Here is a 20,781-nt window from a genome sequence, read left to right on the forward strand (position 1 = left end):
AAAGCTTCTTTCCAGAGGAGTCCAGCAGAAACGGGGACAGTGTTTCTGTGTTTTTTTTGTTTTTTTTTTTTTTCCCGTTTTTCGAGACAGGGTTTCTCTGTGTAGCTTTGCGCCTTTCCTGGAACTCACTTGGTAGCCCAGGCTGGCCTCGAACTCACAGAGATCCGCCTGGCTCTGCCTCCCGAGTGCTGGGATTAAAGGCGTGCGCCACCACCGCCCGGCCGTTTCTGTGTTTTAAAGCTGACTCGAAGGTGCATTTTGTTTTCCACGCACTGTTTGATGCATTGCCTTATGCTCTCGCAGCCTTCCCTTTCAGCCAAACTGCATAGAGTACATTCTTTTGAAGTAAACTTCCGTGGGTATTTCTCTTCTGTTTTTTTTTTTTTGTTTGTTTTTGTTTTTGTTTTTTCTTCCTGGCTCCTCAGCCTAGCTGTCCTGTCTGTGCGGCTCCTGTATGGGGTTTCTAGGTCCCTTCACCAATCTTTCCCTTAACTGGGTCTAAGTCTTTCTTAAGCAGCAGAGCTGCCAAGGAATCTCAGTTATTAAACAGAAAGGGGCCTCTTGTTCTTTCAGGCATGGATGGTCTTTGAGGATTTGAATGTATATCACTCCCAAGAAGAATGTGTGAGCACAGATCATGCTCAGCAACCCAACTCAGAGAAGGAAAACAGTAGTCATGTTGGGGAGATGATGTCACTGGGTAAGAAATGCTTTGTGTTCCGAGCGTGTACTCTAGCGAGAGCTGGGTCTCATTTTGTAGCCCTGGCTTGTTTGGAATTCACTAGATAGAACAGACTGATAGAAAACCTGGAACAATTTTCCTATCTCTACTTCCAAGTACTAACTTTATAGGTGTATACTACCATGCACAGCCTGCAAGTCTGTTTTTCGTCTTTGGAGTGGTTGAAGAAGTACTCGCACCTAATAAAGTACAAGTACACAGTCTTGTTTTTCTTCCATCTCATTTAATAGAGTTTAACCACAGACTTGCAGCTACGGGTGACTATTTTCCCTATACTTGGACGCACTAATGGAACAGAGGACTTTTATGAGACTTAATAATTGACTTTTAATTTGGTATAATTCCTTTGATGATAGCAGTAAGATTTTTTTTTTTTTAATGGAGTTTGACAATCTGACCTGGAATGTAGTGGGGGGGGGCGGAATTGTTCTGTTAACCAGGGATCTAGAAAGAAGGAAGAACAGAGCAGGAGAGGTCCCAGCCCTGTGTGACAGTGACAGTCAGTGTTGTGTCACTTTAACAAGATGACAGAGAGAAGAGGAGGTTTTTCCCCTGAGATGGGATCTCTGTAGCCCAGGCAGGCCTCAGGCTCACTGTGTGGGCAAGGATGACCCTGAGCTCCTCATCCCCCTGCCTCTCACCTGAGTACTGAGAGTACAAGAAGTGTTAGCATGCTTGCTTTGTGTGGTGCTAGAAACGGAACCCAGGCCTCTGTGCAACTGAGGCAGGCACTCTTACCAACTGAGCTGCATCCCCAGCCCCTGAAAAAATTTTAGACCAAAAGAGGAAAAACAAATACAAATTGACTAATTTTTTTAGAGAACACTGTCAGAACCTCATGTGCATTTATGTTGAGGGCTAGGTGTGTTGCCTGTAATCACAGCACTCAGGAGGCAGAGGCGGGCAGATCTCTGTGAATTGGAGGCTAGCCTAATCTACATAGCAAGTTTCAGGCCAGCCATGGTTACATAGTGAGACCCTGTCAAACAGAATAAAACAAAAAAGAAAAACAATCTGATGAAAACTAAAATTATTCTCAGAAGAAAATGCATAACTGTTCATTTTATTTACTATATAATTCATATGTATTTTAAATGATGGTAATTAAACTTCTGGTTGAAATGTAAGAAAGCAGGATAAATTAAAATAACAGATGTTAATATAAAACTAGAAATTCATGTGTTAGTTTTAGAAAAAAGAAATTATTAAGTCAAAATTTTAAAACTATGTAACACAACTTCCATAAAGGGGATTTAAATTCCTGAAAGATTTGCTTCTACCTGTGGGGAAAATATTTTTAGTTTCAAGCTGTTTCACAGAACATTCTTTGAAATCATTAAATTTTCGATAATTCAAATCAAAGAATACATATACATACACACACACACACACACACACACACACACACACACACACACACACACCAGAATATAGAAAAAAGAAGGAAACTTTAGAAATTGCTTTTTACGAAATGAGTGTAATTAAACACCGAAAACTGGCTGGGTGGTGTCACAACCTTTGGTCCCAGCACTCTGGAGACAGAGGCAGGCAAATCTTAAGAGTTTGAGGCCAACCAGGTCTACAGAGTGAGTTCTAGGACAGCCAGGGCTACACAGAGAAACGCTGTCTCCAAAACCAAACAACAACAACAACAACAACAAAAAAAAAAACCCACTGAAATCTGAAAAATTATTATTATTTTTCAATGGTACCATTTTTCTACCATGTGTGAATCAAAGATTTATCTCCAGAATGCAAAAACAACTTAATAGTCATTTACTAATTTCTAAAAAGTCTACTTTTAGAATCAAAATAAAAGAAACTCTTTCATTGAATTTATTTGTTTTTTTTGTATTTTTCTGTTTTTTCAAAGTAGGGTTTCTCTCTCTCTCTTTCTCTCTCTCTCTCTCTCTCTCTCTCTCTCTCTCTCGTGTGTGTGTGTGTGTGTGTGTGTGTGTGTGTGTGTGTGTGTGTGTGTGTGTGTGTGTGTAGCTCTGGCTGTCCTGGATCTCGCTCTGTAGACCAGGCTGGCCTTAAACTCACAGAGATCCACCTGCCTCTGCCTCCCGAGTGCTGGGATTAAAGGCGTGCGCCACCACTGCCTGTCTCATTGAATTTTTTTAAAGTCTAGTGAGGGAGCTGAGAAGTGACTTAGCAGGGAAGAACACTTGTTCTTGCAGAGGACCCAGGTTTGATTCCTAGCACTCACATGGTGGCTCACAACCATCCATAACTAAAGTCCTAAGGGATCCGATTCCCTCTTCTGACTTCCCTGGGCACCAGGCATGCACATGGCACACAAACAAACATACATGTAAGCAAAATACCCATGCAGTGTCTTAGTCACTGTTCCATTGCTGTGAAGAGACACTGTGACCAAAGCAACTCTTATAAAAGAAAGCATTGAATTGGGGGCTGGCTTACAGTTTCAGAGGGTGAATCCATTATCATCATGGTGGAGAGCATGGTGGCATCCAGGCAGGCACCAGAGCAGTAGCTAAGAGCTACACCCTGATCTAGCAGAGACACACTGGCCATAACTCCTAATCCTCATAATCCTTTCAAATAGTGCCACTCTCTGGTGACTAAGCATTCAAATATACAAGCCTAAAATCACCACACACATAAAATAAAATAAAAAATATAAAAAATATATTTTTAAAACAATTTTACTAACATCTTACAATAAAAAAATATTATGGTCATTTTCATAGTTACTGAAATGATAAGATTCAACTCCCTTCTTCATAAGAAGGTCCAGTGAGTTAGTAATAAGTTTTTAATCCCTTCAACTAGTGTTAATGTGTGGTTTATTTCTGTGTTGGGGATCAAACCCAGTGCATAGTCAATAAGCATTCTATCACTGAGCTACATTTCCTGTTTTTTTAATTCTTTTTTATATAATTTATTTTTATTTACTGTTCATTGGTGTTTTGTCTGCATGTATGTCTGTGTGGGGTGTCGAGTACCCTGGAACTGGAGTTACAGACAGGTGGGAGCTGCCATGTGGGTGCTGGGCTTTGAACCAGTGTCCTCTAGAAGAGCAGCCAGTGCTTTTAACTGCTGAGCCATCTCCAGCCCCCAGTTCCTGATTTTAAAATGCTTTTTTTTCTCCTTAAAGAAAAAAAAATCTTGTGTATCCCAGGCTGGCCTAGAACTTCTGATTCTCCTTCCTCTATCTCCTAAGTGCTGGGATTACAGGCGTGTGCCCCCACACCCTGTTTATGTGTGCTAGAGGTTAAACCCAGATGGACTTTGTTCACACTAGGCAGGCATTCTACCAACTGACCTTTAGCCTCAGCCCTTAAATGCCTCTTTAATGGGAGACATCCCACTAAGACTGAGACCACAGTGAAAAATCCCACTAGTGCTGCTCCTACTTAGCATCTTGTCTCAGATTCTAGCTACTGCGGGTACATGAGTAAGAAATGAGATGCATTAGGATCTGAGAGAAAACTCTGTTGATGTATGATAGACTGTAGCTGGAAAGCCGTACAGCATGTCTGAACAGAGCATTCACTAAGGTAATGGCTGTCAAGTTGACAAACAGTAGCTTTCATCTATGCAGGCAGACAGTGGGAACCTCACTAAAACAGTGACATGAAAGATTAAATGTCTAGGAATAAACTTCTGGTGTGTGGAAAGGATAAAAAAAGGTGATTTGAATGAATAGAAAGAAATTAAAAAAAAAAAAACTATGAAGACTCAATGTCATCAAAAGGCATTTCTCCTGGAACCGGCTGGTTTCCTGTATCTCCTACGTGCTGGACTATAGGCATGCCCCACTGTGCCAGGTTGAGATAGCTGGGGCAGCGAACCCAGGACATTGTGAATGCCAACCCTAGCAACAGAGCTATAACCTCAATTCCTTAACTTAAACTTAACTCAGGAATTGATGGTAAAAAAACAAAAAACTGATGGTAATTTCTTAAAATTGAAAACAAAATAGAAATCTGACATTTATTAAGCCTATTAAATAAATTTTATATCTTTAATATAAAGATTTATATAAATTTATATAAATTTCTTACAGCAGTAAGATAAGAAAATGGAATTAAGAGAAATAGATATTAGAAAAGGGGGAAACAAAGTATGATTTATGCTTTAAAAAAACTAAACAGATCCAGTAGATACATGTTTTTTTTTTTCCAGGGAGGGAGCGGATGGTTTTGTGTTTGTTTTAGAAACAGGCTCTTACTGTGTAGCCCTGGTTAACCAGGTAATTTATAGACCACCAATTTGAAGATCCATTTGCCTTTGCGTTCAGGTGCTGGGATTAAAATGTGAACCACTGTGCCCAGCTCCACCTTATTTTTTGAGACAGAGTCTCTCCTTAAACCTTCTGCTTACTGTTCATGCTTGACTGGCTGGCCAGTGAGCCTCGTGTCTGCCTCTCAGCTCTGTGGTTGCAGGTGCCCACACCCTTCTTGGCTTCACACAGGTGCTGACGTTTAAGTTCAGGTCCTTATGCTTTCCTGCCAAACCCTGAACCCACTGAGCCAGCTCCCTAGGCCAGACTTGATTGTGAAGTGTAAGCTAAACACACAACAGCCTATATATTATAAAAGCTAGAGTTTTCAGGCTGGGCAGTGGTGGCGCACGCCTTTAATCCTAGCACTTGGGAGGCAGAGCCAGGTGATCTCTGTGAGTTCAAGGCCAGCCTGGTCTACAGAGTGAGATCTAGGAAAAGCACCAAAACTACACAGAGAAACCCTGACTTGAAAAAACCTAAATAAATAAAAGCTAAAATTTTCACAAAATGTATGTATTTATTTAATTAATTATTATTCAAAATTTCTGTACTGAGCACCTCTGGAATTATCTAACATCCCAATCTGATCATTACTCTTGTTGAGAAAACACAGTTGACTTCTAATGCAATAATTTTATTGTATTTATGATAGAAATCTCTTTAGCTGGCCAAATACATGTGTGAATGTGCTATGCCCATTTGAATTGTTTCCAGGTTTGCCTCGACTAGAATATTGTAGTGCTGCCCAGTGCTGCAGCCTTGCAGTATGTAGTGCAGGTCTGGAAGCAGTTGGTCCTACGATTGATGACCTTCTTACAGTGCTGCGGCTGTGCAGCATGTATACAAGCCTGGAAGCAGTCGGTCTTACAGTTACCTCATTACTGGACTCCTGGTGATTGTGAGTGGCGTCCTTCAGCTCCTCGTACTTAGGGAGTTCTCTACAGAGAAAGTCCAGAAGAGCTTCTATGTAAGTTGTCCCTGTTGCAGAACAACAGGAAATCTTTCAGTGCAATCCCACTCATTTTTTTAGAAGTAAAGGGGCTTGTGTTCTTGTCCTGTGGGGGTTCGAAGATTTATTACTCATTATCCCATGCTCAGTAAGAAATGAAAAAGAGTGATTATGTGCTAGTCCTCAGATTTCTGACTTTAAGAATGTGTTTATTTTATTTTATTGCTTTTTTTTTTTAATTTATTTGCAGACTCTCATAATTATGTAGCTCTGGCTGGCCTGGAACTTGCTATGTATAGCAGATTGGCCTCAAATTAATAGGTCTCCTTGCCTTTCTGTTGCAAGTGCCGGGATTAAAGGCTAGTGTCTCCATATCCAGCCGCTTTTATTGTTTGTTGTTTTTTTCAAGACAAAGTCTTACTGTCTGACCCTGACTGGGTGGACCTCATTATGTATACCAGGCTGGACTTGAACTTAACAGCATTCCTCTTGCCTGTGTGGGATGACAGGCATCCATCATTATGGCTCATCAAGGTAGTTGTTTCATAAGAAACCTGGCTTTTCCTGGCCAGTGTTGTCAGGACACAACAGTATAACGTTTTCCGTTTCAGCTGGCAGTGAGAGTGATCTCAGGGATGAAGATCTTCAGAAACAAGATTGTAAAGAGAAAGCTTCAAATATTGATGCAATGGGTTATTCCTGGGTTTCTGAGCGACCTCCAGCTTGCCAAGAAGAAAGAATAAACATTCTGATTCCACATCAGAGGAAATTGAGAAGCCTTCTAGTTACAATTGAAATAATGTTCTCCTGGAAGATCTCTCAAAATCTGTGGACATTAGTATTACTGCACTTTCTCAAGATGAGAAAACAAAGACATTGTCCACATGTCCTGTGTGGGAAGCAGTTTCAAGAAAGGTCTTACCTTATTTCCCACCAGAGGATTCACGCTGGTGAGAGCTCTGACTGTAGCCACTGTGGGAAAGAATTCAGTCATAAAACAAACGTTAATAAGCACAAGTGAATCCATACAGGGGAGAAACCCTGTTCCTGTTCTCAGTGTGGGAAAAACTTTCAGCAGAGTTGCCATGAAGGAATTCATGTAAGGAAGATAATATTTAAGTATCTAGAATCAGGAAAAACCTTCTGCAAAATGAAGAATTCATGCTTCATCTGCAGAGTCATGAGGCTGAGAGAACATACAGTTGTTTAAAAAAAAAAAAAAGTGGAAGATTTGGCCGGTGTCAACCCATAAGTGGCACAAGAGAATTCACTTAACCTCTAAAACCCAGGAACAGAAATGAGGTTAGGAAAGGTCCTGCCTCTGTCTGAAAAGTTTCACAAAGAATTATGAATCCCAAATACTTTGAGATTAAAGAACACTTCTAAATAAATGGGTCAAGGGGAAAAGATGTCAGGTAAAACATGGCAAAGATGTAAATAAAATTTAGTGTTCTAAAGTGTGCAAGGTGAAGAAGAGGACAGCAGGGCCGGCTCTACCCTCTAATACATGACTGAGCAGGATCTGAGAGGATGGCTTTAGCTTTTCATTTCAGTAACGAGACCTGAGAAAACCAAAAGGAAAGGTTTATTTTGAGTCCATCTCTGAGCTCTCCATCCATACTTGTTGATCTCTTGTTTTGGATCTGTGGAAGCTCCCTATATCAGAAGGGAGTGTGGGCTCATGGGGGGTCTGATTACCTCATGGGGTCCTGCCAGCAAAGGAAGACACAGGAGATGTTAGAAGTACTAATGTGACCAGGTGGTGGCAGTGCATGTCTTTAATCCCAGCACTCGGGAAGCAGAGGCAGGCAGTTCTCAGTGAGTTTGAGGCCAGCCTGGTCTACGGATCAAGTACTAGAACAGGCTGCAAAGCTACACAGAGAAACCCTGTCTTGTAAAAAGAAAAAAAAAGTCCTATGTCCCCTAAGCATCTGTTTATGACCTGGCTTCTTTGCACTAAGCCTTAACCCCAAAGGTCCCATCACTTCCCAATAGCAACCAGACTTGTAGCACAAAAACCTGAAACACAGGTATCAGAGATCACCGAGGAAGCATTACTAGTCCTCTCTACATTAAGAGAATGATAAAAGGGAGCTGGAGAGATGGCTCTGTGGTTAAAAGAATGGCAGGGAAACCAGTTTGTTCCCAGTGCCCACAAATCAGCTAACTCCTGTAACTCCAGTTCCAGAGGATCCAGTGCCCTCATCTGGTCTCCTCAGGAACTGCACGCACAAAATACACAGACCTACATACAGGCCAAACACCATATACTTAAATATAAATCTCAGATTTCAAAAGAGTGAGAAAGGGGTTCTATGAACATACCTGTCACAAATTGTAAAACATCGGTGAAACAGACCAGTTCTTTTAAAGACAGTTACACGTCAGTCCTTACACAGGAAGGAATAGTATGAATAGCTGTAATCACCTTGCTGGGTCAGGTCTTCCCGTCAGATGTGCTCACATCAAAGACTGTTGTGAGAAAGGAAGCTTAGTGCTGTCACCCAGGAGCTGGGTAGGCACAGTTTGGAGTTTTCCCAATGAAAGTAATGAATTTCATAGGACAGCTGTAGCAAGTAAGGTCTCTAGGATTGTAACATCACAAAGGTTATTCTGGAAGAACCACTGAGAACATTAAGAATATTGTCCTGTACCAGATGTGGCTTTGCATGTCTAATCCTAGCATTCAGAAGGTAGAGGCAGGTGGATCTATGTGAGTTCAAGGCCAACCTGGTCTACAAAGTAAGTTCAAGGATAGCCAGGGCTACACAGAGAAACCCTGTCTCAAAAAAGCAAAAACAGCAGTACATATAGTCCTAACCACAAAATGACCCATACCCAGTGCCCCAAGATGATTGACATGAATGGCCAGTGCTTCTTGGCCAGAGCTCAAGCTTTATCTCGTCCTTTCTTCTAGATGAAATACACTAAGAGAGCCACCTACAAGCATCCTGAATAACAGCATCCCATCTGAAGCCACAGTCAGTCCCCAATTCTTTTCCAACATCACCCAAAGCAAACTCAGCTTATCATAATTTCTTTTTAGCAGCTTCCAACTGAGACACTTCACTGTTCCCCAAGTGTGCTTATTCTCTCCTCTTTTAATGAAGAATAAAGTGTAAGCATGTTTGTGGTGCCCTTTGTCAGGAGGGCACTCATGATGGAATGAAGTGATTTGATTGGAGCATTTTTATTGGGCAGGAGACATAGCTCAGCTGTCACTTGCTGCTCTTCTAGAGGTTCCAAATTTGGTTTCCAGAAACCATGTTCTATGATACAAATACACTTGTAAACCTCTTCAATCTATTTGGACACCCATACACATGTGGCGCGCGCGCGTGCGCACGCGCGTGCGCGCACACACACACACACACACACACACATTTTAAACATTTAAGAAATTTTATATTTATTTTGACATGAGAGGGAATCAAACCTGGGCCTCTTACATGCCAGATAAAGACACTACAACTGAGCTGCATCCCAAGCCACTTTCCACCTTTTCCTATGTAGTCTACAACTCGGATTTTGTTCTCCCAAGAAAGATAGTAGATGCTTTCCTAACGAAACAAAAGTTAAGTCTCACACAGTAGAACAAATATGGTTTTCTTGGAAATTACTTCTTTATATGATCTTTTTTAGCCTTACTGAGTAGATGAGAATTTCATGGTAAGCACTTTCCTTAAAGCTCCTTTCATGTCCTTGTTCCTGAGGCTGTAGATGAACGGGTTCAGCATGGGGGTCACCACTGTGTACATCACAGCAGATGCTGTGTCCTTCCCAGCTGAGTGAGAGGAGGAGGGGTTGAAATACAGGGATATGATGGTGCCATAGAAGAGGCTGACCACAGCCAGGTGGGAGCTGCAGGTGGAGAAGGCTTTCCATCTTCCACTTGGGGATGAGACTCTCAGGATAGCACAAGCAATAAGGATATAAGACACAAGGATGCAAACAAACGGAGCTATCATTAACAGCCCTGCAACAAAAAGAATCATCAGCTCATTGAGTTGTGTGTCTGAGCAGGAGAGTTTCAGGAGGGGAGTGATATCACAGAAGAAGTGGGGGATGATGTTGTCTGCACAGAATGAGAGTCTAGCCATGAGCAGGGTGTGCAACAGAGCATTCAAGCTGGATACAACCCATGACCCGACCACAAGGAGGACACAGAGCTGATGGGTCATCTTTGTTGTGTAGTGTAAGGGGTGGCATATGGCCACATACCGGTCATAGGCCATCACAGCTAGCAGGAAATTGTCCATGACAGCAAACACACAAAGAAAATAAATCTGCATGAGACACCCAGAGAAGGAAATGGCCTGATTCCTGAGTATGTGAATGGCCAGCACCTTGGGGACAGTAGTGGAGGAGAAGCAGACATCCACAAAGGATAGGTTGCTGAGGAAGAAGTACATGGGGGTGTGCAGGTGGGAGTCTGTACCGATGGCCAGGATGATGAGCAGGTTTCCCAGGACAGTGGCCAGGTACATGATGAGGAAGAGCAGGAAGAGGAGCTGCTGCTGCTGGGGCTGCCTGGAGAGTCCCAGGAGGAGGAACTCAGAGACGCTGGACTGGTTGCTGCCTCTCATGAGTCTGAGCCCAGCTACAGAGAATGGAGACAGAGGTCAGAATGAAGTCTTCAGGTTAGGATGTTACAACCATGTGTCTATTAAGCCTGCTTTAAAGTTTCTGAATTGAGATCCACTCATTGTTTCCATGCAATCAATTTACAAATCCCAGTTTTACGTGGTGCTGGTTTCCCAGGTTCACCCTTATGGTTGTATTGAATATAACATAAAAGCATTCACATACACCAGCATTCCCTGCAATCATGTGGACCTCTGGTAACGTTCCCAGTCTCTCTCCCACCCGTTACCAGCTGGAAGAAAAATAAAAGCTGACAGTTATTGTACAGATCTCAAGCTCCAAATGGTGGGTCTGTGACTCCTGCTGCTGCTCCTCTATGTGAGAGTGAGCAGGACTTACTGTAAAAGAAACATTTTCATCTGGACTGGAAGTACCTGGACAGGCAAGCTCTGTTGTTTTCACCTTGGAGTTGCTGGGCAATAGTGTTGCTTTTTCAAAGGATTGGAAAGTCTCAGAAATATAGGAAGGTTCTGAGAAAGTGAAGAGTGGATGATCACTGTCTTAGCCCTCTGTGTAGGAAGGAGGTTTGGGAAAATTAGACAGGGATTTCCCACAGCATCCAGTCCCACTGGGTATAGATTCCCTAAGCATCTCATTAAAGACCAGCAGAAAGTTGTTGTGTCACCGAGCTCCTGGTCCCTGTTGACCCAAACTGATGGAGTAAGTCACCTAAGCTCTCAGTCAGAACTTGGGGATGAAACAATCAGGAAGGAGACAAGTCCCAGAGAAAACTCCCTGAGAGCTTCATCAACTTGGTTATCTAAGCTGGTAGATTTGAAGATTTGGTCCAGATTCTTCTTACTCTTGACCCAGAAACCATTGGTATTGCACTCTGTCCTCTTACCGCATAGGGTTTACAGTACATTTGCTGATAGGAAACCCTGAAGTCCAGAAGGGAGTACCTGGCATTCCAGGGTCAGGTTGGATCCTATAAAATATTTGGTGTAAAGTACAATGAGGGAAGAGCAAGGTGGAAGAATGTGTAGTCAGCCTTGACTAAAGGTCATCCATGCTCAGAGTAGGCTTTCTTTGAGATGTCTTCCCAGCCCACAGTGAGTCGTCCATTTCTGAAAATCTACAGACTCTTCACCAGCTTCATTTGTATTCCCCACCCCTTCCCCAGACAGGATTCATGCTAGGACTTAGAAATCTAGCATGAGGACAGAGAACGGGTAGGCCATCCTCAGTGTGATTTGTCATGGCCATGGCCATGTGGTGATATGTTGTGTACCCCCAATATATTGGGTACCCTAATACATTTATCTGGGGATCAGAGGACAGAGAACGGGTAGACCATCCTCAATGTGACTTGTCACATCCATGAACACTTAGAAGCTTACAGCTTTCTCCTGCTTGAGTCACAGATGAACAAGCAGAAGTCTAGAGATGACAGAAAAATTGTAAACACAGAGAGGAATGGAAGGAAGCTGGAGGAAGTCCTACTGGATATTGAGTTTAGGATTCCAGGTACTTCTAATGACAGGATAGATGAGGCTTTCATTCCCATTCAATGTTCAACAGTAAAATCAATGTCTTTCTTAGCTCAGCCTTGAAAGCAGATTAGAAACTGATAGCATGTGGTAGCTTACTCTTCTTATTCAGACACATTGAAGTCTGAAGTGAGAAGATTGCTGCCATGATCTGGGCTAGCCTGATCTATTCTACCAAGACCCTCTCTCATAAAAACAAAAATGGAGTAGAGAAAAAGAATCATTGGAGACTAGAGAGAAGACTCGGTGGTTTAGAGGACTTCTCAGCACCCACATGGTGTTTCCCAACCATCCATAACTCCAGTTTCAGGTAATCTGAGACCTGACAGCCTCTCCCAATCTCCTTGGAATGCCTGTGTTGCGCATGCTTGTATATACAGGAAAACACACACATGTAGATGTAACTATTTGTCTTATTAAATAAGAAACACAGAACCAATGCAAAGAAGAAAGCCAAGAGGTCAGAGCTAAGAGCTAAAAACCTCACCCTTCCTCTCGCGGTGGTCCTACCTCTCCGAAAGAGACCTACTTCCTGTGTCTGTCTTTTTTTATAGAGTTTCTGTTCTGCCTTCTCATTGGTTTTAAACCCAACCACATGATCTCCTAGTCACTGCCTGCCTGTACAGACCTCCAGGTCTTCCATGGTTGGTATTGAGATTAAAGGCATGTGTCTCCAATGCTGGCTGTATCCTTGAACACACAGAGATCTACCTAGTTCTGCCTACCAAGTGCTGGGATTAAAAGCATGCCCCACCACTGCCTAGCTTTCCTGATTAGACCAAGAGTGGCTTTCTGGGAAGTAGAATCTGACACCTCTCATTGGACCAAGAGAGGCTTCCTGAAACACCAAATCTGTCAGCTCTAACTGGACCAAGAACCCTGATAAGACCAAGAATGAATCCACAAGGAGATGGGCAGACATCAAGGCAGAAGTACATACAACAACATAAAGAGCAATACAACATCACCAGAACCTAGCCCTCCTCCAACAGCAAGACCTGAACATCAAAAAGTGGAAGAAGCAGAAGAAAGCGACCTTAAGAATAGCATCATGAAGATGCTAGAGGCCTTTAAAGATAAAAATCAAAAATGAAATTGAGGAAAAGATAAACAAAAAAGTGGAGGAAATCAATAAAGAAAATGAAAAGTCAAACAAAAATGGGAAGAACTCTATAAAAAACAAGAGGAAAAGACAAATAAAGCAGAAGAAAACAATAAATCCCTTAAAGAAAACCATGAAAAAGCAATGAAACAGGTGAGGGAAACAATCCAAGACCTGAAAAGGGAAATAGAAACAATGAAGAAGACACAAACAGAGGGAATGCTGGAAATAGAAAATCTGAGCAAACAAACAGAAAACACAGATGCAGGCATAGCCAACAGAATACAAAAGATGGAAGAGAGGCTCTCTGGTGTAGAGGATACAATAGAGGAAATGGATTCATCACTCAAAGAAAATACCAATGCCAAAAAAATTATAACACAAAATGGCCAAGAAATCTGGGACACCATGAAAAGACCAAACTTACGAATAATAGGGATAGAGGAAGGAGAAGAATACCAACTCAAAGGCACAGAAAATATATTCAACAAGATCATTGAAGAAAACTTTCCCAACTTAAAGAAAGAAATGCCTGTGAAGATACAAGAAGCCTATAGAACACCAAACAGACTAGACCCCCCAAAAAAGTTCCCTCGCCACATAATAGTTAAACAACTAAATGTACAGAATAAAGAAAGAATATTAAGAGCAGCAAAGGGAAAAGGCTAAGTGACTTATAAAGGCAAACCCATCAGAATAACACCCAATTTCTCAATGGAGACTTTGAAAGCCAGAAGGACCTGGACAGATGTAATGCAGACACTAACAGACCATGGATGCCAGCCTAGACTAATATACTCAGCAAAACTTTCAATCATCATAGATGGAGTGAACAAGACATTCCAAGACAAAGCCAGATTTAAACAATACTTATCCACAAACCCAACCCTACAGCAAGCACAAGAAGGAAAATTCCAACCTAAGGAAGTCAGATATGCCCACAAAAACACAGGCAATAGATAACACCACAGCAGTAAACCCCAAAGAATTAAACACACACACACTACCATCAAAAAAAAACAGGAATGAACAATCACTAGTCATTAATATCCTTTAATATCAATGGACTTAATTCACTTATAAAAAGACACAGAATAACAGAATGGATACGAAAGCAGGACCCATCTTTCTGCTGCATACAAGAAACACACCTCAAATTCAAAGATAGACACTACCTAAGAATAAAAGGCTGGGAAAAGTCTTTCCAATCAAATGGTCTTAAGAAGCAAGCGGGTATAGTCATCCTAATATTCAGCAAAATAGACTTCAAGCTAAAATCAATCAAAAGAGATCAAGAAGGGCATTACATACTATGTAATATATAGGAAAGATCCACCAAGATGAAGTTTCAATTCTGAACATTTATGCCCCAAACACAAGGGCACCCACATATGTAAAATAAACATTATTAAAGCTTAAATCACATATAATTCCCCACACATTATTAGTGGGAGACTTCAACACCCCACTATCACCACTGGACAGATCTGCCAAATTGAAACTTAACAGAGAAATAAAGGACTTAACTGATGTTATGACTCAAATGGACTTAATCGATATCTACAGAACATTCCATCCTAACAAAAAAAAGAATATACCTTTTTCTCAGCACCCCATGGAACCTTCTCTAAAATCAACCACATACTTGGCCACAAAGCAAATCTCAACAGATACAAAACAATTGGAATAAACTGCTGTGTTCTATCAGCCCACCATGATTTAAAATTAGATTTCAACACAACAAAAACTACAGAAAGCCTACAATCTCATGGAAACTGAATAATGCTCAACTGAATCACCAGTGGGTTAAGGAAGAAATAAAGAAAGAAATTAAAGACTTCCTACAGATCAATGAAAATGAATATACTACATACCCAAACTTATGGGACACTATGAAAACAGTGCTAAGAGGGAAATTCATAGCACTAAATGCCCACATAAAGAAGTTGGAGAAATCTCACACTAATGTCTAAACAGCACACCTGAAAGCTCTAGAACAAGAAGAAACTAATTCACCCAGGAAGAATAGATGCCAGGAAACAATCAAATTGAGAGCTGAAATCAATAAAAATAGCAACAAAGAGAACAATACAAAGAATTAATGAAACAAAGAGTTCGTTCTTTGAGAAAATCAACAAGATAGACAAGCCCTTATCCAAATTAACCAAAAGGGAGATAGAGAGAGCATCCATATTAACAAAATCAGGAATGAAAAGGGAGACATAACAGACAACGAGGAAATCCAGAGAATCATCAGGTCATACTTCAAAAACCTGTACTCCACAAAATTGGAAAATGTGAAAGAAATGGACAATTTTCTGGATAGGTACCACATACCAAAGTAAAATCAAGATCAGATAAACTATTTAAATAGACCAATAAGCCCTAAGGAAATAGAAACAATCATTAAAAGTCTCCCCCATCCCTCCCCTCCCCAAAAAAACCCCAGGACCAGATGGTTTCAGTGCAGAATTCTACCAGATTTTCAAAGAAGAGCTAATTCCAATACTCTTCAAATTGTTCCACACAATAGAAACAGAAAGAACATTATCAAACTCTCTTTTTATGAGGCTACAGTTACCCTGATACCCAAACCATACAAAGATGCAACGAAGAAAGAGAATTACAGACCAATCTCCCTCATGAACATTGATGCAAAAATACTCAACAAAATATTGGCAAACAGACTCCAAGAACACATTAAAAAAATTATTCACCATGACCAAATAGGTTTCATCCCAGGGATGCAAGGATGGATCAACATATGAAAATCTGTCAATGTAATACATCATTAAAACAAACTGAAAGAAAAAACCACATGATCATTTCATTAGATGCTGAAAAAGCCTTTGACAAAATTCAACACCCCTTCATGATAAAGGTCTTAGGAAGATCAGGAATACAAGGATTATACCTAAACATAATAAAGGCAGTTTACAGCAAGCCAATAGCCACCATCAAATTAAATGGAGAGAAACTCAAAGCGATTCCACTAAAATCAGAAACAAGACAAGGCTGTCCACTCTCCCCATATTTATTCAATATAGTACTTGAAGTTCTAGCTAGAGCAATAAGAAAACATAAGGAGATCAAGTGGATACAAATTAGAAAGGAAGAATTCAAACTTTCACTATTTGCAGATGATATGATAGTATACATAAGTGACCCCAATAATTCTACCAGGGAACTCCTACAGCTGATAAATTCCTTAGTAAAGTGGCAGGATACAAGATCAACTCAAAAAAGTCAGTAGCCCTCCTATACACAAAAGATAAAAGGGGATGAGAAAGAAGTCAGAGAAACATCACCCTTTACAATAGCCACAAATAATATAAAATACTTTGGGGTAACTGGCGCCCAATGTGGGGCTCGAACCCACGACCCTGAGATTAAGACTCTCATGCTGTACCGACTGAGCTAGCCGGGCTCTTATATTTTTGGTTGTGAGCCTAGCCTTTAACGGCCGAGCCATCTCTCCAGCCGGTGAGGTGAGGTAGCTGTGGCTTGTTCTGTATCTCTGATCTTCCAGCTTCACCCCAATACCTGGCTCACAGGTTTGATTTTATTAATAAGAACTTTTAAGATTCCTTCTACAGGTAACACTAACTAAACAAGTGAAGGACCGGTATAATAAGAACTTTAAGTCTCTAAAGAAAGAAATTGAAGAAAATATCAGAAAATGGAAAGATCTCCCATGCTCATGGATAGGTAGGATTAACATAGAAAAAATGGCAATCTTACCAAAAGCAATCTACAGATTCAATGAAATCCCCATCAAAATCCAAACACAGTTCTTCACAGACTTGGAAAGAAAAATACTCAACTTCATACGGAAAAACAAAAAACCCTATGATAGCTAAAAGAATCCTGCACAATAAAGCAACATCTGGAGACATCACCATCCCTGACCTCAAGCTCTACTATAGAGCTATAGTAACAAAAACAGGTTGGTACTGGCATAAAAACCAACATATGGACCAATGGAATTGAAATGAAGACCCTGACATTAATCCACATACATGTGAACACCTGATTTTTCACAAAGAAGCCAAAACTATACAATGGAAAAAAGAAAGTATCTTCAACAAATGGTGCTGGCATAACTGGATGTCAATATGTAAAAGATTACAAATAGATCCATATCTGTCACCATGCACAAAACTCAAGTCCAAGTGGATCAAAGACCTCAACATAAATCCAGTTACACTGAACTTGACAGAAGAGAAAGTAGGATGTAATCTTGAACACATTGGCAGAGGAGATCACTACCTATATATAACACCAGTAGCACAGACACTGAGAGCAACAATTAATAAGTGGGACCTCTTGAAACTAAGAAGCTTTTGCAGGGCAAAAGAAACAATCAATAAGACAAAAAGACAGCCTACAGAATGGGAAAAGACCTTCACCAACCCCACATCTGACAGAGGACTGATCTCCAAAGTATATAAAGAACTCATGAAACTAGACATCAAAATACTGAATAATCCAATTAAAAATGGGTTACAGAGCTAAACAAAGAATTCCCAAAAGAAGAATCTCAAATGGCTGAAAGACATTTAAGGAAATGCTCAACATCCTTAGTCATCAGAGAAATGTAAATCAAAACAACTCTGAGATACCATCTTACACCTGTCAGAATGGCTATGATCAAAAACAATAATGACAGTCTATGTTGGAGAGGATGTGGAGCAAGGGGAACACTCCTCCACTGTTGGTGGGAGTACAAACTTTTACAACCACTGTGGAAATCAGTATGTTGGTTTCTCAGAAAATTGGGAATCAATCTACCTCAAGATCCAGCCATACCACTCTTGGGCATATACCCAAGGAATTCTCAATCATACCACAAAGATACATGCTCAGTTATGTTCATAGCAGCATTATTCATAATACCCTGAACCTGGAAACAACTTGGATGCCCGTTAGCTGAAATATGGTTTAAGAAAATGTGGTACAAAAAAAAGAAGAAGAAAGAAAGAAAATGTGGTACATATATACAATAGAGTACTACTCAACAGAGAAAAACAGTGACATCATGAAATTTGCAGGCAAATGGATGGAACTAGAAAATATCATCCTGAGTGAGGTAATCCAGACTCAGAAGGAAAAACATGATATGTACTCACTTATAAGTGGATACTAGATATAAAGCAAAGGACAATCAGACTTCAACCCACAGATCCAGGGAGGCTACCTAGCAGGGAGGACCCTAGGATGACTGTAGCTTATAATAAGTTTTGGTTTTGCCCAATCACTGGGCAAGCTTTAGTGAAACATTTCACTATTAGGATAAGAATTTGTACTGTATCAAGCTGATGAAAGAATATGCTGGCTGTACTTTCAGGAGGGGAGGCTAAAATCTTTTTAGATTATGGATTAGCCTATAGTAAAATGTCTTCTTAAAATCAAACAGAGAAGGGGAAGATAAGAATCTCACTTACAGAACTTAAGTAAAACATAGCTCTCTGAACAGATGAAGATAGGTAACTTCTGTATCCCAGAATCTAATCAATATTTATATGTATAATTCAGCTATTATTTGGCTTAAAAGGGCTTATTGGGAAATGTTATCATTTTTACTATTTTCTACAGAGAAAGTATTTACCAGTTTTAAATAACCTTGGACTTTTGAATTATAACCTGTTTTTATTTTCAAGCTATCTGTGTATCTCCTGCAGTTGTACATAATTTTTTTTGACATTCAAAAAAGGACAAATTGTACTATAGAATTGTATTACATAAAATATATAGAATATACAAATTCACAGAGACAGAAAGATTAGATACTATCTCAACATGGAGAAGAAAGGAATATAGAACAATGATTTTCTAAGTACAGAATCTCTGTTTTGTGTGATGGAAAAGCCCCACAAATGGACAGTAGTATCAGGACATAATATCATGAATGTAATAAATCAATACAATAATGTAACTAATGAATATCATAAATATAGTTATTGAATAAATACTGCAAATGCAATCAATGAATACCACAAATGCAATTAATTTCATGAGTGTAATTAATGAATATCATGAGTGTAATTAAAAAATAAATTCAAAAAAATAATTAAATAAATAAAACTAAAAAAACAAACAAAAAAATAAAATAAAAAATAAAGAAAATGATAATCACTATGTAGTCTGGGCTACATAGGCATGTCTCTCTCACACACAAATACAATAAGATAAAATAGAAGGGCAGAGTTCAAGGGCATCGATGAAATGTTGTTGTCTCTTAGTTAATTCTTGTGTCTATGTGCTTTGAACATCTATGCTCTCTGCTCTTACGTATGTTTGAAATTCTCTACAATGAAGATGTTAGTTAAATATCAGCACTTTTGCTGGCCATGGTGGCACATGCCTTTAATCCCAGCACTTGAAACAGAAGCATGTGGATTCCTGTGCGTTTGAAGCCAGTCTAGACTGCGCAGTGAGACCCTGTCTCAACACACAAAAACCATGACTTTTGTAAGCCTGGAAAATGGCTCAGTAGGTAAAGTGCTTGCTCTGTAGACTTAAAGACCTCAGTCCAGATTCCCAGCACCCACATCTAAACCAAATGAGTGTGTGGCCAGCCTGTGATCTAGTCCAAGAGGCAGCTATGAGATCCCCAAGGGAAGCCGGCTCGGTAAACTGGCTGACTCTGCCAGCTCTGGGGTCAGAGAGAGAGCCTGCCTCAATATAGAACGTGGAGAGGGATTGCAGAAGACACCTGGCATCATCCTCTGACTTCTACATGCTTGTGCACATATGTGTACACACACAGGAGCATGCACAAGTCATGAGCCATGGCTGCCTAGTAGCAGAGATCTCTTATGAAGAAGAGGGGTTGTGTGGGGGCGGTGTTCAAGAGAACCAGGCCTGGGAAAGGAGCATGTGGGGTGAGAGGAAAAGATGGTGGGAGAGAGACAGAGCAGAACAGGGAGAGGGTGGTACCTGTATCAGACTTTTTAGGGTTCCTGGTGAACTTGCACAGGTGGGCTTAGGGAGCTATACCACGCATGCGATGATTATGTGACCACACAGTGCACACGTAGTCAACAGGGCTCACTGATGATGTAAGATGCAAGACCCTTTGATCAACCTGAACTGCGCATGTGCAGTCATGCAGCTGGAGTGATGGCAGAATTCCAACAATCCAGACTTTTTGCTTATTATAAAAAAGGAAGTCAACATCAGTGCTTCTCTTCATGCACAGTGACACAGACAGGGCCCTGCTCTCTCTGTTCCAGAGGACACCAGGATCCACTGCCTTGTCACCAAATCCAAAAGAATGAGATCTCACTGCACAAGCTTTTCTCTTCCTGGTTCCCTCTCCTAATTAACTGCTCAGGCAGTTGTTACAGGACCACCACAGAGCTGGAGTCCATGGATCATCAAGTAAGAAACCTTAACAGCAAAAGTTATTTATACCCCAGACCCAAATGTGTCTGGGCTCTGCAAAAACAGACTTTAATATAACCATCTATTACTGTTAAATGCTCTCAACAATTGATCATCAGTCTCCTGGATGCTAAACTAGTAAAGGAAACAGGTGCCTTAAAATAGTCTGTCTCTGAGAAAGCTTTTCTCAGGTTAAAAAAATAAAATCATGTTCCA

At 40.6% G+C, this 20,781-nt stretch overlaps 2 protein-coding genes across 2 annotated transcripts; one reads left to right on the forward strand and one right to left on the reverse strand.

Moving 5' to 3' along the window:
- Positions 1-864: 864 nt before the first annotated feature.
- On the forward strand, positions 865-9,134 carry Znf200 (zinc finger protein 200). The gene is given in 6 exon segments (XM_076577785.1): positions 865-935; positions 5,814-5,961; positions 6,494-6,734; positions 6,737-6,833; positions 6,835-7,085; positions 7,088-9,134. Coding segments are annotated over 6 exon segments (939 nt in total). The 3' UTR covers positions 7,219-9,134.
- Positions 9,135-9,380: 246 nt separating this feature from the next.
- On the reverse strand, positions 9,381-10,529 carry LOC102910263 (olfactory receptor 1f45-like). The gene has a single exon (XM_006984717.3). The coding sequence runs from the start codon at positions 10,527-10,529 to the stop codon at positions 9,588-9,590; it is 942 nt and encodes a 313-aa protein (XP_006984779.2). The 3' UTR covers positions 9,381-9,587.
- Between the last annotated feature and the right edge of the window lie 10,252 nt (positions 10,530-20,781).

This window comes from Peromyscus maniculatus, chromosome 8 (genome assembly GCF_049852395.1).
Source record: "Peromyscus maniculatus bairdii isolate BWxNUB_F1_BW_parent chromosome 8, HU_Pman_BW_mat_3.1, whole genome shotgun sequence".
Classification (NCBI taxonomy): domain Eukaryota; kingdom Metazoa; phylum Chordata; class Mammalia; order Rodentia; family Cricetidae; genus Peromyscus; species Peromyscus maniculatus.